Consider the following 27615-nt stretch of genomic DNA (forward strand, 5'->3'; position numbering starts at 1 on the left):
ATCATGTCTGACGAATCTTACAGAATTTTTTGAAGATGTAACTAGTTGAGTGGATAGGGGAGAGCCAGTGGATGTGGTATATTTAGACTTTCAAAAGGCTTTTGACAAGGTCCCACACAGGAGATTAGTGTGCAAACTTAAAGCACACAATATTGGGGGTATGGTATTGACGTGGATAGAGAATTGGTTGGCAGACAGGAAGCAAAGAGTTGGAGTAAACGGGACCTTTTCAGAATGGCAGGCGGTGGTGACTGATGGGATACCGTAAGGCTCGGTTGTTTACAATACATATTAATGATTTAGACGAAGGAATTAAATGCAGCATCTCCAAGTTTGCGGATGATGTGAAGCTGGGCGGCAGTGTTAGCTGTGAGGATGATGCAGGGTGACTTGGATAGGTTAGGTGAGTGGGCAAATTCGTGGCAGATGCAATTTAATGTGGATAAATGTGAGGTTATCCACTTCGGTTGCAAGAACAGGAAAACATTTATTATCTGAATGGTGGCCGATTAGGAAAAGGGGAGGTGCAACAAGACCTGGGTGTCATTGTACACCAGTCATTGAAGGTGGGTATGCAGGTACAGCAGGCAGTGAAAAAGGCAAATGGTATGTTAGCATTCATAGCAAAAAGATTTTGAGTACAGGAGCAGGGAAGTTCTACTGCAGTTGTACAAGGCCTTGGTGAGACCGCACCTGGAGTATTGTGTGCAGTTTTGGTCCCCTAATCTGAGGAAAGACATTTTTGCCATAGGAGTACAAAGAAGGTTCACCAGATTGATTCCTGGGATGGCAGGACTTTCATATGAAGACTGGATCGACTAGGCTTATACTCACTGGAATTTAGAAGATTGAGGGGGTATCTTATTGAAATGTATAAAATTCTAAAGGGATTGGACAGGCTAGATGCAGGAAGATTGTTTCCGATGTTGGGGAAGTCCAGAATGAGGGGTCACAGTTTAAGGATAAAGGGGAAGCCTTTTAGGACCGAGATGAGGAAGAACTTCACACAGAGTGGTGAATCTGTGGAATTCTCTGCCACAGGAAACAGTTGAGGCAGTTTAATTGGCTATATTCGAGTTAGATATGGCCCTTGTGGCTAAAGGGATCAGGGGGTATGGAGAGAAAGCAGGTACAGGATGATCGATCAGTCTGGATCATAATGTATGTTGGTACAGGCTCAAAGGGCTGAATGGCCCACCCCTGCACTTATTTTCTATGTTTCTATCGTATGAATTCCTTTCACAAGACTTCAGTTCACCAGCATCTCAGAATATGCTTACTGGTAAACAATTGTGAATGGTATTTGGTTGCAACTCTGTTCTTTTGGATAAAGGAATGTATATAGTACAAATCTGATCAGAATCCTCTATTAGCTTCTGCATTATCATATTGGCAATGACTCGTGCTCTTTATCTGTTTAACAAATGCCTGTTTCTGTAGAAAATATGTCATTGTACTGTGCATGACTCAATGAGAGTAGGGTCTTGTTTCTATTTCCATGGTATGCATTTAAGAGAACATTTTTTTCATCCATTCTGTCAGAACGTGATTAATGAAGGTTATGCTGCAACACAATTAATCACCCAGCTACATGATGTCATCGTTGATAAAGATGATCTTAATGACAAACAGAAGTCTGCCCTCACACTAAAATTGGCAGTAAGTATGTCTCCTTTATAAATTTAGAACATGTTGGCAAGCTGTTGATTTGTGCTTATCCAGTAGTCAAAATCTTATCCTTAGATGATTTTGATCCCCACAATTATGATTTTGATAAAAGATGTAATGAACAAGTTAATGGTAGTTACCCTAGAAATAGCTTTTAATAGCATGGATCTACTTTTCCTGGTATTCAAAGATGTAATTGTTTAAAAGCAAGTATTTCTTTTAGCTGCCATAGTTTAACAGAGTACACCACTTTTTTGTTGTTAGGTGTGATTTTATTAAAAATTATAACTGATGTCCTTTTAATTTGTCCTGGTTTCATATTTCTGAATCCAACAGCTGTTCTATGACCCAGCACCAAATCCTGCAAAACAAAAATGCAATTAATTAAAATTTTGCATTTTGAATTGTACAGCAGTATTTTGCTGATTGAGTTTAGTTCTTCAACTGATCAGAAAATTTATTTTTTTCTGCAGTGAGGAACAATGGGTTGAAAAGCCTTGAAATTGTTCCTGCATACTTTCTAAAGGGTTCTTATTTGTTTTGGTGTTAGAGCTGCATTGAAATGTAACAAATAAACTGGAAAGCATGGCATAGTCTTACATTAATTTTTTTAATGGGTTGTTTTTTCCAGGAAGTTGACAAGTGCTTGGCTGATGGCGCTGATGAGTATCTGCAGATGATTGCTCTTTGTGCAGTTATTATGCAACAATTTACACAATAGTTAATAAATTTTTGAGCTACAGAACTTTTCTTATCAAGATGTGCAAGTACAATTTACACCAAAACCACGTTGAACCTGATGACATTTTTAACTACATAAATTCTTTAATACTGCCAACATACCCATACATTAGTAAGACTTGCTGTATGTACATGTTTGGAATTAAGTTTATGATATTGTGATGTGCACTTTGTGCACAGAAAAATAAATCTTTGACTGAAATTTGGCCCAAGCTTAGAATCTTTAAACCAAGTTTTTGCTCCTCTGTCCTAACACTACTTCTATTTTCTTCAGTCATACTCTTTGGGAAAAAGTCAGGCTTTACCTACGAGTATAGTTAGTACATGCATATTTTTGTACCTTTATGCGTGTTCCAACAAAGCCTTATGGTCAGCAGTAGCGATTATTTCTTCTATCAAACTTATTGCTTGCACACTAAAGTCAAAGCTTTGGAGGTTCAAATCCCACTCAAGTTACTATCTGCATTGCCAAACCAGCTGTAGGCTTTGTCCATTTCTGTTCATCCTGCAGCAATTCAGGTACAGTAAAATTCAGGATGCATTGTGGTTAAAATATAAAATGCCTAATTAATGTGAGTGGCTGGAAGCATAGCTTTTGACTGCATTCTGAAAAGGAATTGGCATCCTTCTAGCTACAGGCATCTTAATCCTTTAAAACCTACTTTTCATTGCTTTCAGTCAGGATGAGGATTTTAAGCTATTAAAGTTGCATTGGCAGAAATTAAAACAATTTCAATTTCCTGTCCCATTTCCTGTACCAGTTTTCTATAAATCTAAATTATAACACTGCTTTTCTAAGCCACTGACTGTTAGGTGACCAGAATAAACTCTGCATCATCATCAGAACCCCACAAATTTAACACTAGCAGGCATGGATTCATGTATTATAGAACATGATATAGTATCCCCATTCACTGGAAGTTTAAACTTGCACCTCATGACCCTCATCCTTCAGTTACAGTAATATGATCCTTGCTTAACCACCCATAGAAAAAAATCACCCACAACAGTATTTTTTCACCTCTACATTGATCAGCCACACCTGTGTAACATTAGATTTGACATTTTTCTTGACTAAGGTTTCTAAAAGATTTAAGTTTTTTTCTTTTACCAAATTAGCAGTTATGTCGTACCCTTTTCAAAAATTAAGGCATAAATTGCAGTTACACTACCTTATATATAAGTGCCAACACAACTTTCTACAAGCATCATTTACACAACCAGCTGAACCTCCTAGCAACTAACTTGTTAAATATCAAAACAGCCATGCAATTTTTTTTGCTCCTCCTAACAAAGAGGTCAACAATGCATGCTCAAATCAACTTTAATAGCTTTACATGCCAACAATTTGAATTCAAAATGCAATTCAGCAGAATTATAGCACCCAAACAGTCCTGTTCCAAAAGACCTAATCATATATTCAATTTGCATATGGAATACTTGAAATTCTAATTGCATATTGAGCCATGGTGCATGCATAGCTTAAATCTAAATGGCAACCACAATTAGTGGGATAATTGTATGTAACCCTCAAGTATTAGTGTCACTTATTCAAAAGCACAGCAGGAATGACCCTGTAATATCAGCTTATTTTGCTATATTTTATACCACAAAAATTGTGCAAATATGCACCATTACAAATCTACGGCTAATATTTCCTATACATCAACTCTCCATAAGTATTAATGACATGGTTTAAAAGTTGAAAGATGTGTATTTTTACTATTGAGCAGTCTGTACAATCTCCTAGTCGGTTGTCTTTCAGAGTAAACATAAATATTCAGAAGATGGGTAGCGATAGAATACATAAATTAGAACAGCCCATATACAATAAACAAAACTACAAAGTTACAAAAATAAAGATGCAATGCAGGAATGCAGTTACAACATCCAGCTTCTTTCCAAACTAGTTCCAAATCTTATTTGCACACATATCCTGGGCAAACAGCTACTGGGAAGCCAAAACTGTGCAGGTCTTTGCACAACTCAAATGTCTTATTAATACAAATACATGTAGTAGATTACTCTAGAAAAGTGCACATACATTACCAGTTGATTGGCAAGCTTCATTTTAAAATAGTTGTAGATATGCCAGTTTGACATAATTGGCTGATTTAACACAGCACTTGAATTTTTTAGTCCATAAGTAAACTATTAAGTGATAAAGAATATCAAACAGAAATGCTACTACAGAACTTTCAAAACACTGAAGGGCATATACATTTAAACACCCCATGACTTAAACTTCCCACCCCAGCAGTCAACACCATAAGAGGATTATAACCAAAGGCCTTCCTCAAGTCACTTATCACTGCTGGATTTCTGATCCTGTTTGCACATGGGAGAAGAAATTCAACAATTCTGGTGAAGCAGCACAACGCACCATGTAGCCTGATAATTCAGCAGCTGCAAATGCAATTTCTCATGCCATCATTAGATCAGGTCAGCCACATTCATGGGCATCTCTTCCACAGTTGTATTGTAGAATGTCTCAATATCACGAAGAATTCGTTTATCTTCCTCAGTAACAAAGTTAATAGCAACACCCTTCCTTCCAAAGCGACCACCACGGCCAATTCTGTGTGGAAAAAGAAATCAAGCTGAGTACTCAGTGGTTTGGAGGCTAAACTAAAATATCCAAGAATAGGTTTATGGGGGAGAAATGCTTCGAATCTTACTAAAATCTACCAACTTATTCTCACATTAAATCATATTACTGCTCACGACAACCACCCAATTGACTACATTCTACTTTTACTCAATAACAGATTACATGTTCCAAGCTGAATATAAAAATATACTAACCTGTGAATATAGTTCTCCCGATTTGTAGGCAAATCATAGTTAATTACCAGAGACACCTGCTGCACATCAATGCCACGAGCCTTTCAAAGAAAGTAATTCATTTATTGGACAATAAAACTACACACAAGGCTCTTTTTATTCAAATTTACACATTTCACAAATAATCAAATCAATCTCAGACAAAAATGGTCAACTACAACATCAAGACAGAGTAATAGTAAATCTTCATTTAGTTATCTAAATCACCAACTAAAAATGCAATTAAGTTCCGAAACAAATTTCAGTTCGCATACCAGTAGATCAGTAGTGATTAGCACACGGCTAGATCCTGAACGGAATTCCCTCATGATCACGTCACGCTCTTTCTGATCCATATCTCCATGCTGTAATGAAGGACAAACCGAATTTACAAAAAAGATTCATTACTTGGATTAAGATTAAAGAATCCTCCAAAAAGTGTTAACTTTCATTCATAGAATGGTACAGGAGGCTGCATTCAACAGAATCACAGCTACTCACGAACAATATAGCTAAACTCACCCTTCCCAGCACATACTCCACAGCCCTTGCAAATTTGTTTCCTTTAGAGAATCAAAAGTATAGTTGTGCATTGTCCCTCCCTTAAGAGTATTCTACCAGCATTATCACCAAAAGGCAGGACTCCTGAATTTTTCAATTTCAGAAGATTGCTTAAGGAGAATAATGATAGAAAACATTGCTGCTGATCATTCCAGAGTATTTGAGAGGCCACTTTTTGACAGGATTATCTGCCATAGTGCCTTGGAAAAGTACTCAACCCCCAATCCTCTGTTCAGAGGAATGAGCATCAGTCAGGGATTTTGATCAATGTAACTGAGAATATTTGTGAATCACATGCTTTGAGTCCAATAAACAGAAAATTGCAAAGCACGTGGAACTAAAAACTCAAAAACTGGTATGTCACCAGTTCATAACTATTCCTTCCACTTTGCTCAGTACTTAGTTTAACTACTTGTTATTACAGCCTGTTATGAACAAATCTAATAGCTTTGCACAATGTGATGGAAGATGATTTGCCCATTTCTCCTTGCAACATTAGCAAGCTGTGCTGGGTTAGTTGGGAGAGCAGCAGTGGGCACAAACTCAAGTCTTTCTAGAGATATTCAAGCAGGTTAAGGACAGGAATCTGGGCCACTCAAAAAGATAATTCTTTTCAATTGAAGTCACTCCATGGTAGCTCTGGTTATGTACTTTGGATCATTGCCCTTTAAAACTAAATCCCTCCAAAAGTTTAAGCTTTCTGGCAGACACTAGCAGGTTTTTATTTAAGATCTTTATTTAACAGCATTCATCTTCCCATCAATCCTAACCAGTTTTGCAGTTTCTGCTGCTGAAAAAGCATCATCATAACATGCTATCTCAACCATACTTTACAGTAGGAATGGTGTTACCCAACTGATACACAGGATCAGTTTTACACCACACGTACTGCCTAGTGTTGAGGCCAAGTTCCACTTTAATCTCATCAGACCACAAGACTACCTTCCACAGTATCTTTTGCAAAATCATTTACAAAAACTAACAAAAATAACATTTTTGTGCAAGGCCCTTGATTGTAGAGCCATTAATTTTATTTCCACTTCCAGCCACTGACTTCTGCAGCTCATTCAGTGATGGTTGGTGCTTTTATTAGTCTCACTTACAAGTGCCCCCCAAATCTTCTCCAGCAACTAAGTCTAGAGGGACGGTCTGATCTAGGCAGTGTGTCTCTGGGCTCATCTTTCCCACTTTTTCCACAACGGCCTACACTGAGCTCTGGCATGTTAAGTACCTTTGGGTTGGTCTTGAACCCCTCCCCAGATTTGTACTTCTGTGTTGTCACTTTCTTGACTTGCCTTGAATGCTGTTCAGTTTGTTTCATTTTGTTTTGGTCCGTTGAAAATCTACCAGATACTGTTGGACTGTACCAGATACTGATACAGACAGGCATTTGTTCAGATGATCCTCCAATTTTCTAATATCTACCTACTTCAATTTTAAATTTGGAAAATGATAAAATGTGATAATAGTTGTAGGGCTGAATTCTTTTGCAAGGCACTGTATAATTATCTATATCACGTTGAATCCAAATACATTTGCCATTTTAAATGTTTGCAGAACGTATTTCAGTGATGTCCCAGGAGAATCAGATCTCCAAACAGGATGTTTTATTCTCAGATTTCAAAAGCCACTTATCCAAAAAAAAAGTTTTGACACCATCCATGATTCAATTGTTTTATAAGTGGACTAACTTAAAATAGTTGTCTAATATATGCAGGACAAACCAACTAATGGAAAAGCTTCTACAAAAGCAATGTAGGGTGAGCCATATTCCTGAATCAACACTTTCAAAGGTGAAACTGAGTAATAATCTAGAAATCTTACCAATGCAGAAACTGTGAAGTCCCTTGCATGCATTTTTTCAGTCAGCCAATCGACCTTCCTCCTTGTGTTAAGAAAAATCACAGCTTGCGTTATGGTTAAAGTTTCATACAAATCACACAGTGTGTCCAACTTCCATTCCTGTTAGAATAAGATGTCTCAAATAAGTATAAAATAAGACACCAATTCCAAACTATTCAGTTGGTCCAATAGTAAAATGTAATCAACAAACCTCTCTTTCTACGTTGATGTAAAACTGCTTGATACCCTCAAGAGTGAGTTCTTCCTTTTTAACAAGGATACGAATAGGATCACGCATAAACTTTTTAGTCACCTCCAAGACATCACTTGGCATTGTGGCAGATAACAGAACAACCTAAGAACAAAGTTAATTGGGTATACTTTGAATGCGCTTCCTCCTAGATTCCAGAATGCTAACTTTGAATAGTTCTTGTACATTCTTAAATGGCATTGCTGCTATGCATTAACCTAACAGATTTAACATGTTGCTATTTAGCCCAATAAACAGGACAGAATGCATTAAGTGGCTATTTTGTCAAGATTTGTTTGCCCCAATCTTGTAATTAACTTCCCAGCAACAACACAGCAATAGTAATGTAGCACAGTTTGAAGAAAATGGCCACCGGACATGCAAGTTGTCCAACCTAGCCTCACAACACTGTGCAATTTTTCTTCTTCCTCGGTGTACTCTACTAGCATCATCACAAAAGGCAGGGTTCCTGAATTTTGTAATTTTAGCAGAGTGCTTAAGAAGAAGGAAAGCTACCAGTAATGATACTTGGAAAACTTTGCTGCTCCTTATCCAGAGTATTTACACGAAGCCACATCTTGCCAGGACTACTTCCCATTGGAAAACAGACCAGTTTACCTGAATGTTTGTGCTTAGTTTCTGAAATATCTCATAAATTTGATCTTTGAATCCACGACTCAACATTTCATCAGCTTCATCCAAAACAAACATCTTGATCCATCTGGAAGCTGAAAACAGACAATTTAATCAAGTTGAGTCAATAATCTAGTGCATGACAACAAAGCCTACTGATTAATGACTAAATTTTGCCAAAAGCAGCCACACCTAGCAGTTCTTTCGATAAACTTCAAATATCCAGTCGTCTTCTGCCTTCTCTTTAATTTAGACTACAGGTAATACCTCAAAGGCTTTCACACTAGAGACCCAACTATCAAATCTCTGATCACTCATGCGCACACACACAAAGGACTAAGTTGTCAAATGGCTCATCTCCATTTCAAGGCTGTCTGGAAGATGTTAACCATTTCACTCTCAACTGGATGGTTTTGATTCATGGTCAGTACTCACATATATATCCCCTGTTCAACATGTCAAACACTCTCCCTGGAGTTCCTACAACAATGTTGGGAGCTTCAGCATTCAGCTTCTGCATCTCACTTCGAACATTGGTGCCACCAATGCAGGCATGACAAGTAGCACCCATGTAATCTCCTAGAGCCAGGATAACCTTCTGGATCTAAAGAAAAGATTGGTGATTTAACCCTTTAGTTTAAAATAAGCACAAATGCATAAACTAGCAAGTTTACTACTTTAGCTGTATGTATATATTCAGCATTTATACTGCACAATGAAAGAAGATTGTACTCCCATTTGTTCATAAAGTTTACCTACACACTAATAACCTGGCAATCTCCACAACAAATTGCAATTCACTCAAGGCATGCTCTTTTCTCACTGTTACCATCAGGTAGCAGGTACAGAAACCTGAAGGCACACACTCAGTGATTCAGGAACAGCTTCTCTTCCTCCCCCCCCCACCCCCCCCCCCCCCCCCCCCGTCATCCAATTCCTAATGGATTCCTAATAGACATTGAATCCTTGCACACTCAGTTTTTAATATGCAGTTTTTTTGCACATTTGATTTACTTGTTTTATTAATTTTATGTTTTCTCTTCCAGATTATGTATTACATTGAACTGCTGCTAAGTTAAAATTTTAAGTCTCATGCCAGTGATAATAAACCTGATTCTGATTTAGTCACTGCATACATACAGAACTCCAAAACCAAAGACCCAGCTAAAACTTTGAAGCTACTTTACATGATTTTAATGTTCAAAACAGTACAAAGGGAAAAAAATAGCTCCACTGAACATTTGAATCTAAAAACCCAGTTTATAATGAATTGACTGAATCTATTGCACCTTCACAATCTATCTAGTTAACCAAAAATCCACTCAATTTAAAACTAAGTTAGTGAATAAATTACTAAAGATATCCCATGCAGATGTTCCAAATTTCTATTTGTTTAAAACTGTTCCACAGATTTACTCTAGTAGGCCCAGCATTAAGTTTCAGATTGTATCCTCACAGCTTGCCCATGAAATAATGAAAACAGACTCAATAGCAAATCCCCTGAATATCTTGGGAAATATTTCCAGATTACCACATAGCCAAGGTCATTCTCTCCAAGATCATGGAGTTGAAAAGCATTGGACCCTTCAGCTCAAGTCCATTCCACCATCACTGATTTATTATTCCGCAACCCCATTTTCCAACATTCTAAAGTAATCAAGAACCAATCAACTCCCCATTGACTTGCCTGCACAGCTCTCTCTGGCATTAAATTCCAGCTTCACTACCATCGGCCTAAAATTTTCTTATCTGTTGTAAAACAATGTCCCTCAATTCTAATGCTATGCCCTCTGCTCCTAGACTCCCCCACTATGGGAAACATCCTCTCCACATCCACTAACTAGGTCTTTTACTATTTGATTGAAGGTTTCAATGATGTTCCACCCTCATTCTTCTAAATGCCAAGTTAAGTCCCACCCATCACTCAATGTTAACCCTTTCATTCCTGGGATAATTTTCTTAAGCCTTTTCTGGACCCTCTCCAGCACATCTTTTCTTAGCTCAAAACTGCTCATAATACTTGTCTGACCAATGCAATAAACCCTTAGCATTACACCCTTGCTTTTGAATTCTAGTCCTCTCAAAATGAATGCGAACATATTTGCCTTCTTTACCACCAAATCAACCTGCAAATTAATCTTCAGAGAATCTTGCACAAGAACTCAGTCCCTTTGCACCTCAGATCTTTGAATTTTCTCCTTATTTAGAAAATAGTCTACACTTATTATTTCTATCAAAGTACATGATCATACACTTCCTAACTGCCACCTTTGTCCATTCTTATAATGTCATAAGTCCGTCTGTTACTCTGCTTCTTCAACACTACCTATCAATCCATCTTTACATCCACTGCAAACTTGGCTACAAAGCCAATTCCTTCAAATTATCAACATAATGTAAAAATAAGCTGTCCCAACTCTGACCCTTGTAGTACACCATTAAGACACTGGCAGCCAAACAGAAAAGGCCCCCTTTATTCCATCTCCTAGCCTCCTGCCAGTCAGCCAATCTATCCATGCTGTAATACCACCAATACTCCATGTAAGGCCTTACGTCAAAAGCCTTCTGAGAATTCAAATGAACGTCCACTGACTCTCCTTTGTCTCTCCTGCCTGTTAATTCCTCAAAGAATTCCAACTGATTGTCATGCAAGATTTCCCCTCGAAGAAACCATGCTGACTTTGCCCCTCTTTCCCATGTACCTCAAAACCTCAATCTTAATCATTTCAAACATCTTCCTAACCACTGAAACCAGGCTAACTGGCCTACAATTTCCTTTCTTCTGTCTCCCTGGAGTGGAGTGACGTTTGCAATTTTCCCATCCTCTGGGACCATGCCAAAACCTAGTGATTCTTGGAAGATCATTATTAATGCTTCCACAATCTCTTCAACTACCTCTTTCAGAGCTCTGGGGTATAGTCCATCTGGTCCAGGTGACCACCTTCTGACTTTTCAGCTCTCCAAGCACCTCCTTAGTAAGGAAACACACTCACACTTCTGGCCTTCTGCTTGTGACTTTCAAAAGGCTAAGCAAATCACTTAACTCTCCAATCACCATTTTCCACTCGACCAATATCCACCCTCTCTCGATCTCTCTGAAAACACCCATTTGTATCCTCTACCTTTTTATTTAATCTTTTCTATTATTTTTTAGTTGGTTGTTGGTTTTTAAAAGCTTCCCAAGCTTCTCCCTTTGCACCAAGTTTTGTAATATTATATGCCCTCTTGCTTTTGTGCGGTTGCCTCATCCTTCATATTTCATCTTTGGAATGAATCTTTCCTGCACCTTTCAAACTGCTCCCAGAAACTCAAGCTTATTCTGCTGTCAACCCACTGGCGTCTCCTTCCGATCAGCTTTGGCCAGCTCCTCTCTTGTGCCTCTAATTCTCTTTACTGTAACACAATCTGACTTCAGCTTCTCCTGCTCAAAAGGAAAACTGCCTCCCAAGCAAGGAATTATTTACCCAAGTTCCCCAATCAAATTCAGGTCATTACTAACATACAATCCTGAATTGCCTTTCACGTAGTGGGTTGAACCACAATTAAAAGCCTGCTTTTAATTGATACAAATTCCCTCTTGGGATCCAGCACCAACCTGATATTCTCCATCTACCACTGTACTGAAATCCCCCATAAATATTGTAACATTGCCCTTTTTACATTGCTTTTCCATCTCCCATCAAAGTATTAACTCACATCCTGGCTACTGTATACAATTCCTACCAGGGTCCTATTACCTTCAGTTTCTTAACTATTTACAAGGACACTCCATTTTCCAATACCGTCACCTTTTTCTAAGGATTTTTTTTAACTACCCCCTCTGCCTACTTGCCCATACTTTTGATACAATGTGTTTCCTTGGGTATTAAATTCCAGTTATGACCTCTTTTCAGTCACAACAGCCTGTCAATCTCCAACTTTGCTTCAACATCTACATTAGCCAGTATACTGCACGCATTCATTACCCTTTTTTGATTTTGGCCCTGTTACACTTTAACTGCAATTTTGTTGTGGCCTTACTCAGTCTCACTACATACTAATTTGTATACCTACTGCCCCATCCTCAGCCCCCTCTGGTTCAATCAGTTTAAACCCTCCCCAACAGAATCTAGCAAAGCTGCTCCCAAGGAGATAGGTCCTCCTCAGGTTCAGGTGTAACGTGGCCTTATTATTTTTTTTAAAAACAGGGCATACCATTCCCAGAAGCAACCACAATGATCCAGAAATCTGAAACCCTGCCTCCTGCACAAACTCCTCAGCCACTCATTCCTCTTGGCCTCATTGGTGTGTGGCATAGGCAGCAAACCAGAGGCTACCCTGGAGGTTCTACTTCTCAGCTTTCTATGCAACTCCTATATTCTCTCTTCAGGACCTCCCCCCCCCCCACCCCCACTTATGTTAACAGTATCAATATGTACCATAACTTCCAACCGTTTGATTTGAATACTCAAACTTTAAATTTATTTGATTCCAATTCTTCAGGAAGTGTTTTTCATTATCTCTACATCACAGGGTATGTCACTGCCTTGTACATAAACCCAAGACTCCTTTTGTCACTTTTCATCTTTCCCAGAGTACCGTGACACCCCATCCAGGTGATTGAATCTACTTGGCTTATTTATGCACAGCACAATGCCAACTGGTTTTACTGGTACATGTTGAAGTTTAAAAAGCAAACCCAGTCACAGAGCAGCTTAAATACATCCATATTTTTAAGTAGATACCAAACAAAAAAAAACTCATACTGAGACCACAGAGCACTGATTAAAAATGAAAAGCTACACACCAACACCAGGTTCTTTGAATTAGATCTGCTATTCAAGATTATGGCTCGTCACTTACTACCAGGCCCCTTGCTTAATAGTATTGGTCCAAGGCATATAAGAAGTTGTGAGCCCCTGCTGTATATTATTCCCATATCCTGTAATACACAAAATCCATCATCTGCTTTAGTTGAACATCCACAAAATTTTGAGCAGTGATGTTCACCACATTTCCTCATCTTAGGAGTTTTTAAAAAAAATCTGTGAAGTCCCATAACAATGTATGCTTTAATATTTCCATCATTCCAAACACACACAGACTTGACAATCTCTTCAAATTCACCAACTCAGGAACCATTCTAGTAAGAATCCACAATATGTGCACTGTATATCTCAATTTAAAAGATTAGTAATGCAACAGATCAATGATCACTTGGGAGATGGGGATAAAGTAAATTCTCAAAAAAGGGCGGGGGACAAGGTCATCACTGATATCTTGATAAACAAAATAAGCCAACACCTTAACGCTTTCCTTGAAGCAATTAATCATAATAACTATTTGCAAATGGGTACCCACTGTGTAAATGGTCAGAATAGGAACTGAGTTGAGATCACCCACTCAGAAAGTAGGAATTTCTTATTAATAGATATTAACTGACGGTGCTTATAGGAAAAATTAGTGAAAGGATAAAGGCAACCCACGTTAAAGATACTCTAACATAAGTGTGATCCTATCGATGTTATTAATCACTATTTAAAAAAATTATAGACTATTACTTTGGATCTCAAAATCTACAGGAAAAAAATAGAAGATGAATAAGGTTTTTAATCAATCAGACCAATCTCACCTTTACCATGTTCTTATACTGCACGGCATGCAAAGAGCCATTCAGTTCCTTGAAATAATCCTTGGCTTTTCTTCTACAAAGTCACCATACTTTCTAACCTTCAAATCACATCCCTTTCCTCAATATTCCCACTAGCTAAACCCCTTCCTCACCTACAAACACTGAGTGTCAGAGAAAGTACTTCACAGGTGAACAGCACAATAGTGCTGCACTACAGAATGCAAGGACAGGATATGGCAAAGTAGGCATTCAACTGCCAACCAAAGCAATGGGGTATCATCATAACCAAATCTCAATGCTAACTACAAATAAAAGTTGACAAATGGGAAATGCATGCATCTTTTCTGCCCCCCCCCCCAACACAAATCCAATGTTAAATCACAGCAGCAAGTCACACTGCCTACTACAATAAAATAGCTTAATGCAAGAGAATATTATCCCACTGGGGTAACATTGGATTTGATAGGAAAAGGCAGCACGTGTCACAAGAGTGGAAGGGACAATATCCATACTCAGCTCCATAATGTGGGGTTGGCAGGAAATTAACACATTTCAAGAAATACAAAACCAAGTATTATATTCATTTTAGGCTCTGAATATTGGCTTTAAAACTATTGTCAATGAAGTAATGGAAATCAGACCCATTTAAAAATCTATGGCATCTAATGGTCCTGGAACATGCTCTGACAATAGTAGAAATCAACATCAGACCAAACCCTTTACATGATTTACCTGCTGTGCCAGCTCCCTGGTAGGAGCCAGAACCAATGCTTGTGATTCTTTCATATCCAGCTCCAACTGCTGCAGAATGGAGATTGCAAATGTAGCTGTCTTGCCAGTACCAGACTGAGCTTGGGCAATGACATCAAAACCTGAGTTACAGAAATACAATTACTTAGACTGATAATTTGCCTGGTCTTCCCAAGATCTGCATGTTACTATGCTAGGTTTTTCCCCAAACAGCTAAAGGCTGACACAACCCTTCAGATATTACAAAGGTCCAGAAAAATATAGCCAAACACTGCTTCACAAACCAGGGTTTAATTCAAGTCAACCTAGAGTGATCAGTAAATAAACAATTTCTCCATGGGATGTCAGTCCCGAAAGATGGTAAAGCATCATTTCACTCTAGGTTCAACATGATATACAATCTTATACACCGAACCATTAAAAATATATTTATTAGACTAATAACAGAAGTCAGGTTACCAACCCGAATACCACTGAACTACAATCTGAATAACTACACTTTTCCAACAAGTAGTCAACATTCACCTTTAATACATGGCATTATTGCCCTCTGTTGAATTGCTGAAGGTTTTTCAAAACCATACGCATAGATTCCTCGAAGGAGTGTCTCTTTCAGGTTCATGTCATCAAAATTATCGACAATCTCATTCCAGTTACTCTAGAAGAGTAAAACAAAACAATGTCAGTTCTGCAGCGTTTTTCTTCATGCTTTCTGATCATTTAGACATACAACAAGCTCACCTCGATAACGCCATCTGGGTCCATCCCATCTGGGCCTTGATCCTTGCTACTGTAAGTATAAAAAGCGGTGTTGTTTAATCATTGTAAAGGCCGATTACTAAGAAGCTTTTTTGTTGACAGGTCCAACTAGTTGTGATTTAGTAGTCACCTGGATCTTTCATACCCCACCTAACTTCGCAGTCAAGTTCAAAGAGACTCTCTAACCCGTATCCACTTAAGTAATTTACTGGATAATCGACCCCTTCAACTGGTTTCGGAAGGAAACAAATGCCCCTCGTTAAGAAGAAACTACCAGGAAGTGCCCTAGACACACCAGCCGCCTCCCTCCCCCACCTCACGTGCTGGAGACCCTCGGCCTCGTGCGGGCCCAGGCCGAGCCGCTCGCAGCGCCGTCGCCGCTCAGACCTAGTGGGAAGGCCCGAGCCCGGCGAGCACAGCGGTTGAGAGGGTGTGGAAACTCGGGCCTACAAGTGTAACAAAGCCTGGGCCCCAAAGCCGGAGCGGCCTACCTGTCGCCCCTCCCCCCCCCCTTACCACCGCAACACAGGTCAAACGCCGCCGCTTGATTTAGGAGATGGTCGGAGAGCGGCAGAGAGAAGGGAGTTGAGCTAAGGTGATCCACAGCCGGAGCATCGGTTACCTGTAATCAGCCGAGCCGCACGACATCTTGACCAACCGCTCCTCCACACGCCCTTTAACTGAAAGGAAGCACTCAGCCCGTCCTGGCCTTCTTTATACCGTCGCCGCCGAGCCACTTCCGGTGAGGGGCCAAAACCTCGCCTACAAGCCGCCAACCAGTCCGCTCAGAAACGGCCTCGCTGCCAACCCGCCGATGGGTCCGAATCGGACACTGTTTATACCGGGGCTGCTGCTTCCCGCTTATCTTTGGCCAAGGCGCTATTTTCCGCAGCGGAGGAATATCGCCTTGGGAAAAACCGATCCGAGCACTCCGCACTGACGGGGTTTCTCCAACTGCCCCTTGTGTAGGCCACGCCCCCTTTGCCCCGCTCCCTCCCCCACCCTCCTGTCCACTGTATCAATGGTCCTTGAGACTGGGCCCAAATGGACAATTGCTGGGGACTTATCAGCTTTTTACCTTCAGTTCCCCCAATAACTGCAACTACAGTTATTTCAAATGTAAAAATCATAAATGATTTACCCTTTCTTCAATTCTGCAGCATTATTTTTAAATCGTGAATCATTCTTATAAACTAGATGCCCTGATCTCTTGAGTAACACACACAAATTACTAGCGTAACTGATGCAGGTCAGGCAGCATCTATAGAAATTAATTAACAGTCGACGTTGTGGGATGAGACCTTTCTTGAGTCCTGCATTTTGTGTGTGTTTGTGTGTTACTTTGAATTTCCAGCATTTTATAGGTTTTCTGGTGTTTATGATCCTGATCTCTTGGATGGGTTTTGTCGCAAATGAGTCCGGCTGTGCAACTTGCCATTGAGTCCTGGAGAAGCACCATCATACAGGACTTAGCAGTATTCTCATTCGTATTTGAAAAGGCTGTAGGTTTAAATCCTATTCCAGTGACCTGAGGAGGTGTCACACTGATGAAGTACTATTTATTGAATAAAGTGAAAAAAATTATGGTTTGAATACACTCATTCGATGTAGAAAATCGACAGGGTTCATTTGGCACAGGGATGCAGCAGGCAGTGTTTACTGAATCACAGTTCCAAAGATCTGCATTCAGTCCTGAACTGGACTGCTGCTGGTGTGAATTTGCTTTTTTCCTATTGATCATGTGGGTTTACATACGCCAAAAGACATACTGGTTAGTAGGTCAATTGCCTGCTGTAAACTACCACTAACATAAGTAGGTAGGAGAAATTGGTGGAGGGAGTGGGTGGGGAAGTTCAAGGACGTGAAAGAGAATAGGTCACATGGAAAATATATGCGAAGTAATAAAAATGTTCTGAGTTGGCATGTGTCCATGGGCCAAAAAGTCATGATAAAATATAAATGTAAAGATAGGTGAAGGAATCAGAATCAGGTTTATTATCACTGGCACATGTCGTGAAACTTGTTATATAACTCTACATACTATTTTGATATGGGCTCTATATTACTACTTAAACATATTTAACAAAAGGCAGATGGTATTTTCACTGATTCATTGTCAAATATTATTACACACTAATTCCCTCCTCCCCCACACTCCATGCAAGTACTATATACAGACACACACACGCACAAAATATTGGGTTAGTTGCACATTGTAAGAATTTGATGTTGCAATTAGATTCTGAAATATATTTTAGAATTGTTCGTATATTTCAAATGTTCTTTGCAAAATGAGGAGCAGATGCAATGAGATGAGCATGAATATGTTGGAGTGAGAGAGACCAGTTTGAACTCAGATAGATTTTAAGATTAACAACTCGAAGTATTGCACGTGCACAGACCAAGGCAGTTGAGGAGTTAAGGGCATTACAATAGATTGATAACATAGAAACTGAACTTTTGGCCTAACATGCTTGTGCTTTTAAGCCTCTTTGTTCATTTAGTCTTATTTTCAAATCTGTCCAATCCTTTCTTCATTACAACTTCAGGCTCCACTTCAGAGAATTTAAACAGAAATGTGATGACACCACACCATTGACTGATTGTTGCTTTATTCAGATATCTTTTGGATGAGATATTAAACTGACTCAGTGTGGGTAAAATATCTTGTGAGTAATGAGATGAAGATTGCACTCAGGAAAGCATTGAACCAAAGGAATTCACTTGTTTGGCACCAGTTTGTAGTGAGATTAAATCTGTGGAAGTTTGGTTGCTGTGTTCCCTAGATTGTGACAGTAATCACACTTTAAAAAGCATTCTGATGACTATCAAGTCCTTGGATTGTACTTTTTCTTTCTCAACTTGTACTAGTGTGATTAAGGTCATTTTATAACTTTTGTATAATTTATGTTAACTTAAAGCATTAGACAATAGACAATAGGTGCAGAAGTAGATCATTCGGCCCCTCGAGTCTGCACCGCCATTCTGAGATCATGGCTGATCATTCACTATCAATACCCAGTCCCTGCCTTGTCCCCATATCCCTTGATTCCCCTATCCATCAGATATCTATCTAGCTCCTTCTTGAAAGCATCCAGAGAATTGGCCTCCACCGTCTTCCGAGGCAGTGCATTCCACACCTCCACAACTCTCTGGGAGAAGAAGCTCTTCCTCAACTCTGTTTTAAATAACTGACCTCTTATTCTCAATCCATGCCCTCTGGTACTGGACTCTCCCAACATCTGGAACATATTTCCTGCCTCAATTCTATCAAATCCTTTAATTATCTTAAACGTTTCAATCAGATCCCCTCTCAATCTCCTCAATTCCAGCGTGTACAAGCCCAATCTCTCCAATCTCTCTGCGTAAGACAGCCCTGCCATCCCAGGAATCAACCTAGTGAATCTACGCTGCACTTCCTCAATTGCCAGAATGTCCTTCCTTAAACCTGGAGACCAAAACTGTACACAATATTCCAGGTGTGGTCTCACCAGGGCCCTGTACAAATGCAAAAGGACATCCTTGCTCTTGTACTCAGTTCCCCTTGTAACAAAGGCCAACATTCCATTTGCCCTCTTCACTGCCTGTTGCACTTGCTCATTCACCTTCATTGACTGGTGAACTAGGACTCCTAGGTCTCTCTGCATTTCTCCCTTACCTAACTCGACACCGTTCAGACAATACTCTGCCCTCTTGTTCCTGCTTCCAAAGTGGATAACTTCACATTTATTCACATTGAATGACATCTGCCAAGTATCTGCCCACTCACCCAGCCTATCCAAGTCTCCCTGTATTCTCCTAACGTCCTCTTCGCATGTCACACTGCCACCCAGTTTAGTATCGTCAGCAAACTTGCTGATATAGTTTTCAATGCCCTCATCTAAATCATTGACATAAATCGTAAAGAGCTGTGGTCCCAATACAGAGCCCTGTGGTACCCCACTAGTCACCTCCAGCCAGTCCAAGAAACACCCATTCACTGCTACCCTTTGCTTTCTATCTGCCAACCAGTTTTCTATCCATGTTGAAACCCTGCCCCTAATGCCATGAGCTCTGATTTTACTCACCAATCTCCTATGTGGCACCTTATCGAATGCCTTCTGAAAATCTAGGTACACAACATCCACTGGCTTACCCTCGTCTAACATCCTTGTTACACCCTCAAAAAACTCCAACAGATTAGTCAAGCATGATTTGCCCTTGGTAAATCCATGCTGGCTCGGCCTAATCCTATTTCTGCCATCGAGATGTGCCACTATTTCGTCCTTAATAATGGACTCAAGCATCTTCCCCACGACTGACGTTAGGCTAACAGGGCGATAGTTCTCCGTTTTCTCCTTCCCTCCCTTCTTGAAAAGTGGGATAACATTAGCCACTTTCCAATCTTCAGGAACTGATCCTGAATCAAAGGAACATTGGAAAATGATTACCAATGCATCCGCAATTTCCTGAGCCACCTCTTTTAGAACCCTTGTGCAGAAGTCTAAGGTACACATAGAGCTAGGATGCCTAACACTTTTGCACGGTACTGTAGTAAATTTATGTATTGTACTGACTGCTGACACAAAAATAAAATTCATGATGTGTATGGGTGATGATAAACCTAATTCTGATATGGGTCTCTGCTGGGGACTGGGAGTGGGAAGGGGGGCAGGGAGAGGGGAATCCTGGTTGGGAAAAGGGGAAGGGAGAAGGGTGGGAGCAGGAAGCACCAGAGGGACATTCTGTAATGATCAATATTCCAGTTGTGTGGTGTCAAACAGCCTTGTCTGGTGTCTCAGGGCTGGGTGTGTTTGCACCCATGCTACCACCCACCCCACTCTCCCATCATTTATACCCTGTGTGCATATGTATACCTGTAACAATAAACTTGAACTTGAACATGAGTGATTGAGATATCCAGAAATGATAAATTTATGGGTTTTGATCACCATATAAATGCATTCTGCCTATTAAATCTTTCCTGATACATATTATATTTGTCTGTCAATAATCAGGGTAACATTAGTAACTTGCTTTTGCAACATTTTAAGGAGAAGTAAAGGTTGAGGATTCTAAGAGGTGCTGGTGGAGAACACTGGGAGACCAAGCAGATGGTTTCAGAGCCTTTGGTGACTCTTTACTCCTGGTGAAGGGTCTTGGCCCGAAACATCGACTATCCCCCTCCATAAATGCTGCCTCACCTGCCGAGCACTTCCAGCACATGTGTGTGCTACTCTGAGAATGAAATAATTGTTACTCTAGATCTGATGCAGCATATATTAAAACACACTAAATATCAATACATAAGACAGTTTATATTCATATACTGATCATATGTACTCTATGTAGGGGTAAAGATTTTATCAAAGTGCACGTGTCACAATGTACTCCCCTGAGATTAATTTTCTTATGGGCATTCACAGTAAATTATAAGAAACTCAATGGAATCAATGACACTGCAAAGACGGACAAACAATGTTCAAAAGACAAAATGCAAAAACAAAAAGCAAAATAGTAATTATAAATAAATATTGAGAACATGAGATGAAAGGTCCTTGAAAGTGAGTCCATAGGTTGTGGGGCAATGACGGGGCAAGTGAAATTGAGTGAAGTTATCTGCCCCCTCTGGTTCAAGAGCCTGATCGTTGAGGGGTAATGAATGTCCCTGAACCTGGTATTGTGGGACCTAAGGCTTTTGTACCTCCTTCCCAGTGGTGATTTTAGATACAGGAGTGACTGTACCTTGGGTGACTCTGACAAGAAGTGATTCGGATTGTGACAATAAAGGGCCAGAAATGAGTTTTCAAGATTATATCTAGTTAGATATATAATTCAGAGAGATTAACAAATGCCTTAGGGAACTCAGTTGCTGCTCAGAGTAACCGGATACAGGATCTCTTTGGGTTCAACGTGGCCCAAACTGGCATTATGACTTAGGAACTGAAAGAATTCCAATTACTAAGGTGTGGTCGGATCGGGAGAGTCATGTCCTTATTATTAACATATATTAAAAAGGAAACATTATGAAAGTACAATGTTGAAGAGTGGACTTGTTGCCAGTATAAAGTTGACCTTTAGAAAGAACGGTAACAGGGCGTACATGTTCTATAAAATTGCCTGACAGCGTAAAATGAGTCATGTTTGGCCAGTGAACTTATTAAGTTTCTTCCTTCTCTGAGATTCATTACAGGTAAGTAATCAAATAATTCAGGACCTGTCAGAAGAAGTAGAAGCAAGCAAATTGTATTTAAAACAAACCTGTATTTAAGACTCATAAAAGCAAAACTGTCATCATTCACGGCCATTACACGATGAAACCGACACCATTTTAAAAGAGTATACGTGTTCTGTTAAACACTTAAAACCAGAAACATTTGCCAGCCACTTGCTGTTTCCCCACAGGGATCACTCATCTGCAAACTCTCCAGTTTAGTATGCAGAAGTCATTGATCTAAAAACAACCCAAGATGTTCATCAACTGTTTCTCAGTGTAAAAAAGGTAAATTAATATGCTCGTTACGAGGTGCAAATGAACAGCATTCTGTAGAATAATTGTTGCCTAGCAAATTTTCTAGTGCTGAAAAAGAATTTTAATGTGAATTCTGGACTTGTCTAAAATATTATAGACACTAAAATAATTTACTTTTGTATTTGAAGTAGTATGTAACTTCAGCTTCTTTGTTGTGTCTTTAGTATAGTAAGATATTTAATTTTTAAGTTAAAAACTGTGCTATTGACTCACTGATCTGATGTTTGTGAGAATTATTCAATCTAGCTGTCCGCTTATCACTGTTGCTCAACCCCATTGATCTCCGGGAATAATGCCTGATAGGAGCTGGCTTTAGTGTGCACAACTTAGATAACCAAATTAATTTGGCAGTTATTTTCGAAGTCAACAGGGAGTGCTGTCATCTCTGTGTGAATCTGAATCACTATGATATTAATTTACCAACTGCACCAAAGGTGGTGATTGATATTGCAAATAAATCCTTGAATTTAATGAACTGGTGAAATTGCCACCAGGTGGCTTTGCACAGGAAATCTGTAGGGATGAATTGCTTGTGCTGGACTTGGTACCGATAATATTTGTCCAAACTACGTAAAGCATGCTTTTAGGGTTAATGAGTTATCATCACACTTTAACATCGTAATTTGCAAGTCGTTTTGCTTTTGCCTGTGTGACACCTCTCTGCCTCTTTATCGGGGAAAGAGAGAGACACTGTGGCATGTCAAATTGTCGGGTGAATGATAAGTTTTTGTTGTACAGCCTATCATGGTCTTTCTTGGGGGCTTTGCTGTTGCTTGCTTGGTGGGTGGTGGGTGCTGATGCTTTTTGCTGAAATAAATGGGGGGAGGAGGAGGGCTTGATGCTTTTCTGCTGCTTGTACATGAATGGGGGCTTTGAAGATCTAATATTTTTACTATCACTCGTTCTTTGGGTACTCTTCTGTTTCTGTGGAGAGCAAGAATTTCAGGTTGTATATTGTATACGTTCTCTGAGATTAAATGGAACTATTGAATTGAATATCCTGTGTGCATTTCAAGTGGGCATTTGCAACATTGTCAGGTCGCTCCATGGGGCAATTTGAGTAGAAAGAACTACAAGCCTTGGTATAGCTTTCAGATCATTCCAAAATACTGGACGGCCAATGTAGATTCAACATGCTTTATTAAAGTGACAGTGATATGTTTTCCACAAATAGCAATGTGATAATGACCAGATATTCTGTTTTGGTAATGTCGATCATGAAATAAATATCCACCTATTATGGGTGATATCTCAATTGCTCTATAGTACTTACCCATGTCATTTCAAATTGCAGAGTCATCTGTGATTTGTGAAATTCACATTTGTGAAATTCAGCAACTCCAGCTTCACTACTGCACAGGAATTCTAAAGATTTAATGAACCTGTAAGGTGAAGGAACAGAAACAGGAAATGGAAATCATTATATCTCAAGACCTCATGTGGAGGAACCATAACCCCTTCATCAATAAAAAGGCTGGGCAGATACTTCTGCTGGTACTTCTTACGGCAGTTGGTAAATTTCAATTTTCCCAGAAGATGCTGGTGCAAGTCTACACTATGACTCACAGAAATGCCATCATAGAGAGTGTTATCACAGTCATTACTGTCTGGTTTAGTGCAGCATCCTCTCACAGAATGTAGAGTAAACTGTCAGGAAGGCTGAAAAGTTAATTAGCTGCAGTCTACCATCACTGCAGGACTTGTATGTGTTCAGGAGAAAGAAGAAGGCAGGAAATATCATTCTGGGCACTACCTAAAAAGCTGCATTTTTCAAAAGTTCCCTTCTGAAAGTGCTATAGGGCTATTGAAACAAAAATCTCGCACAATCTTAAAAGTTTATTTCCCCAAGGCTGTTAATCTGATCAACCATTCTCATTAACCCCCACCCTACCCCCCTCTATCTATTATACCCATCACTGCGCTATAGACACTTCAAAACATTTTTTACTGTAAATGCATGCTGGTATTTATGAATTTATTCACATTTTATTCCGTATCTGTCCTTGAACCTCCCGACTTTATTTTTATATAATTCTTTATTCTTTATAAATGTTGAATGGTGTTTTTTGTTGCATGTTGTGCCCCGACCAACACATCGCAGCAAATTCCTGATATGTACATGTAAATATATATGGCAAATAATTGATGTTAATATGTTTCAGTTATACTTTAGCTTTAGGGATCCTTTGCAGAGGAAGCCAATGTTGTTCAATTTTATTTAACGTCATTTCTTGTACACAAGTGTAAAGGGGAATAAAATAGTTGCTATTCCAGAGCTGATGCAGCGTATAAAAACACTAAGATAAAGAACATAAAAATTTAAAAACCACAATAATATAAATACATAAGATAGCTTATATACACAGATTGATTATACTTACATGAAGTGACGCTAGCTACAGGAGTGTCTGTAAATAAGGTGACTCAGACAGAAACTGATAAAGCCCTGGTGATGGAGTGGGTTAGTGGGTGGAGGTGTTGATCAACCTTATTGTTTGTGAAAGTAACTGTTTTTGAATCTGATGGTCCTGGTGTGGATGCTACGTCACCAGCTCCCTGATGGGAGTGGGACAGCATTTCAGTCCCTCAAAAGCAGTCAATCCCAGTCTGAGACCCCAAAGAAAAGATTATGCATGAAAAAAGGTGTGAAGAACATTTGTCATCACTCAATCTCAACTGCCAACAAAATTAGGTCTTATTCACATAAAACAAACACAAGTTTAACTTCACACACAAAATGCTGGTGGAACACAGCAGGCCAGGCAGCATCTATAGGAGAAGCACTGTCGACGTTTTGGGCCGAGACCCTTCGTCCCTCCGTCAGGGCTAATATCACTTAGGAAGCAAATGGCCAAGTCTTTTTACAAACTATACAAGAAATATTTAGAATATTTTGATAAACCAGGAATGGATTGGAAGTCTCTCCTATTCTAGAGAATATGAATAAAATTTGGCAGATTAAGTTGCAACTTCATGTTTTACAATACATAAAGGACTCCAGTCTCCAAAGCTGAGTGAATGCTGAAGTTAGAGTTCATGCACTTTTCTCTTGTGTTTCCACAGTCAGGATTATGGTTCACATTAACAAAATCAAAGTTCAAGTTTGAAGGCAACATTAACAGCCAATGCACAGCAATTTCATTGTGAACCTGGCACATTTGACTTCATAATGTCTGTTGTGGTGAAAGGGTGTTACTTCGTTTAAGATCTTAATCTATTGACATGACTAAAGCTGTTAGTAGTAAGGGTAACTGAGAGCTGTACTGTTGTAATAAACTGCTGCTGGATCTACACCAGCCATATGCTTCCCAACACTTCTTGAGTGAGGGTGATTCCATCCAGACTGAACAAGGGGTTTGAGGGATGTGCCAAACACCAGTTAGTGTGAAAAGTAGCTTTTAAGTCCTACTTGGAACAAAGATATAAAAATATGAAATTAAATCAGAATATTGCTTTAGAAAACTCGTCGTCACAGACTCAAATCCAAGGAATAACAATAAGAACCAGTGATTCTCTCATGGCTCATACCTGTCGAACCAATCATGAGAGAAGTATCTGATAGTTATAAGAACTGCTTTTGACTGTCACCCAGGATACCTGCATAAATAACTTACAGGTATGTGCAACAAACAAGGAAGAGTTGCTCTGCCTCTGAAATGTTTGTGTCTGGGCTGTGCTTTCTTTGCATGTTGTAATTCCCCTTGTAATACGGATAAGTGAGGCCAAGAATTCAGCTCACAGAGAGTGTATTGGCATTCACTGTTGCTGGGCAACAATTATTGTTTTAACAGATTAATAAAGTAAAAGCCAAATGAACAGAAGGATAAAAATTATTTTATCATCATAGGATTTGTTGTTTCACCTTCTGTAGTAACTTTGAACTATGCAATCTGAGCAATGGAATAGGATTGTTCTTTATCAAGAAGTGTATGGGCACAATTTCTACATCCCAGACCAAAACAGTATGATGTGGACTTTTAACAAGAATAGTTAAATGTGGTTTTGCAGAATTCTGCTGACCTTCCAATCTATTCTCTGACATGTCTCATTTTCAGATGACAATGCATTTTCAGTTACTATCTCTGATGCCATTTGAAATGCTTTGAAAGGCTGGTCATGCAGGAATCAACAACATTCTCAGGAAGGACCTGAAACCACAGCAATTTGTCTACTGCCTCAATAGATCTACAGCAGCCATGATCACAATGACTCTCCATGCGGCCTTGGATCACCCGGACATTGCAAGTACCTGTGTCAGGATGCTGTTTCTTGACTATAGCTCAGCATTTAACACTATCATTCCTACAGTCCTGATCAGAAAGCTACAGTATTTGGCCCTCTGTACCTCCCTTTGCAACTGGATCCTTGACTTCCGAACCAGAAGACCACAGTCTGTGTGGAGTGGAAATATCATCTCCTCCTTGCTGATGATCAACACTGGCGCACTACAGGGGTGTGTCCTTAGCCCACCGCTCTACTCTCTCTACACCCACGACTATGAGACTAAGCATAGTTCAACTGACATCTACAAATTTGCTGATGATACAACCATTGTTGGCAGAATTTCAAGTGGTGATGGAAGGGCGTACAGGAGCAAGATATACTAGTTAGTTGAATGTGCCACAGCAACAACCTGGCACTCAACATCAGCAAGACCAAAGATCTGACTGAGAGCTTCAGGAAGGGTAAGACAAGGGAAAACAAACCAATCCTCACAGAGCGATCAGAAGTGGAGAGAGTGAGCAGTTTCAGGTTCCTGGCTGTCAATATCTCTGAGAACCTAACCTGAGGACTAACATATTGGTGCAGCTATAAAAAAGGCAAGACAGCGGCTATATTTCATTCGAAGTTTGAGGACATTCGTTTTGTCAATTAAAATACTCAAAAACTTCTACAAATGTACCATGGAGACAGACCGCATCACCCCCTGGTATGTGGGGGTGGGTAACTGTTATTTACTTCAAAGTAAGTTGCAGAAACTTGTAAAGTTAGTCAGTTCCATCATGGCACTCACCTCCATAGTATCCAAGACGTCTTCAAGGAGTGGTGCCTTAGCAAGGCACCATCCATTATTAAGGAACCCCACCACCCAGGACAGGCCCTTTTCTCATTGTTACTGTCAGGAAGGAGGTACAGAAGCTTGAAGCAATTCAGAAACAGCTTCTTCGCCTCTGTCATCTGATTTCTAAATGGACATTGAACCCATGAACACTAGCTCACTATTTTTGTTATTTTTGTTTCTTTTTACACTACTTATTTTAACTTAACTATTTAATAGACATATATTTATATATACTGTAACTCAGTTTTTTCTCTATATTTATTTATCATGTATTTCATTGTACTGCTGCCATAAAGGTAACAAATTATGCTGTTGATATTAAACTTGATTCTGATTTATTTTTCTTTGCCAACTTTAAATTAAAAGGTGAAATACTCCAGTGAGACAAAGTGTGGCAAAGTAAA

General features: G+C 39.5%; 2 protein-coding genes, 1 long non-coding RNA gene and 2 other non-coding genes across 8 annotated transcripts in view; 1 reads left to right on the forward strand and 4 right to left on the reverse strand.

Annotated features, from left to right (window-relative positions):
* The window catches only part of rfc4 (replication factor C (activator 1) 4), a 24386-nt gene extending 20724 nt beyond the window's left edge, over window positions 1-3662 (forward strand). For all 3 annotated transcript variants that reach the window (XM_059994423.1, XM_059994432.1, XM_059994415.1), the window contains exons 10-11: window positions 1543-1659; window positions 2300-3662. In XM_059994423.1, coding sequence (XP_059850406.1) covers window positions 1543-1659; window positions 2300-2389 — 207 coding nt within the window. In that variant the 3' untranslated portion in view covers window positions 2390-3662. The remainder of the gene's footprint in view (window positions 1-1542; window positions 1660-2299) is intronic.
* Window positions 1919-16383, reverse strand: LOC132407621 (eukaryotic initiation factor 4A-II). Of its 2 annotated transcripts, XR_009516539.1 has the most exons (12): window positions 16261-16383; window positions 15621-15669; window positions 15405-15537; window positions 14862-15001; window positions 8954-9122; window positions 8504-8613; window positions 7847-7990; window positions 7618-7755; window positions 5508-5597; window positions 5215-5294; window positions 4793-4987; window positions 1919-2029 (listed from the first exon to the last, which is right to left on the reverse strand). XR_009516539.1 is itself a non-coding variant. In XM_059994406.1 (11 exons), the coding sequence occupies exons 1-11, from the start codon at window positions 16284-16286 to the stop codon at window positions 4843-4845; spliced, it is 1224 nt and encodes a 407-aa protein (XP_059850389.1). In that variant the 5' UTR covers window positions 16287-16383; the 3' UTR covers window positions 4104-4842. The 2 variants fall into 2 exon arrangements, 1 of the variants encoding a protein (XP_059850389.1); XM_059994406.1 differs by lacking the exon at window positions 1919-2029 and having other exon boundaries at window positions 4104-4987.
* Window positions 8228-8394, reverse strand: LOC132390662 (small nucleolar RNA SNORA81). Its single transcript, XR_009510980.1, has one exon. It is a non-coding gene; the product is annotated as a small nucleolar RNA SNORA81 (small nucleolar RNA).
* LOC132390663 (small nucleolar RNA SNORD2) lies at window positions 15188-15258 on the reverse strand. Its single transcript, XR_009510981.1, has one exon. It is a non-coding gene; the product is annotated as a small nucleolar RNA SNORD2 (small nucleolar RNA).
* Window positions 16384-19498: 3115 nt separating the features above from the next.
* LOC132407646 (uncharacterized) lies at window positions 19499-27258 on the reverse strand. The gene is made up of 3 exons (XR_009516547.1): window positions 27164-27258; window positions 23423-23531; window positions 19499-20855 (listed from the first exon to the last, which is right to left on the reverse strand). It is a non-coding gene; the product is annotated as an uncharacterized LOC132407646 (long non-coding RNA).
* Between the last annotated feature and the right edge of the window lie 357 nt (window positions 27259-27615).

Source organism: Hypanus sabinus, chromosome 2, assembly GCF_030144855.1.
Source record: "Hypanus sabinus isolate sHypSab1 chromosome 2, sHypSab1.hap1, whole genome shotgun sequence".
Taxonomy (NCBI): domain Eukaryota; kingdom Metazoa; phylum Chordata; class Chondrichthyes; order Myliobatiformes; family Dasyatidae; genus Hypanus; species Hypanus sabinus.

Excerpts from the sequence above, each read along its gene's own strand:
- LOC132407621 (XM_059994406.1), bottom strand. The coding sequence starts at position 16,286 with ATGTCGTGCGGCTCGGCTGATTACAG. Across the intron at positions 15,002-15,404 it reads AATAATGCCATGTATTAAAG|GTTTTGATGTCATTGCCCAA; the intron begins GTGAATGTTGAC and ends TCTGTAACTCAG. Across the intron at positions 8,614-8,953 it reads GTTGAACAGGGGATATATAT|CTTCCAGATGGATCAAGATG; the intron begins GTGAGTACTGAC and ends GTCTGTTTTCAG.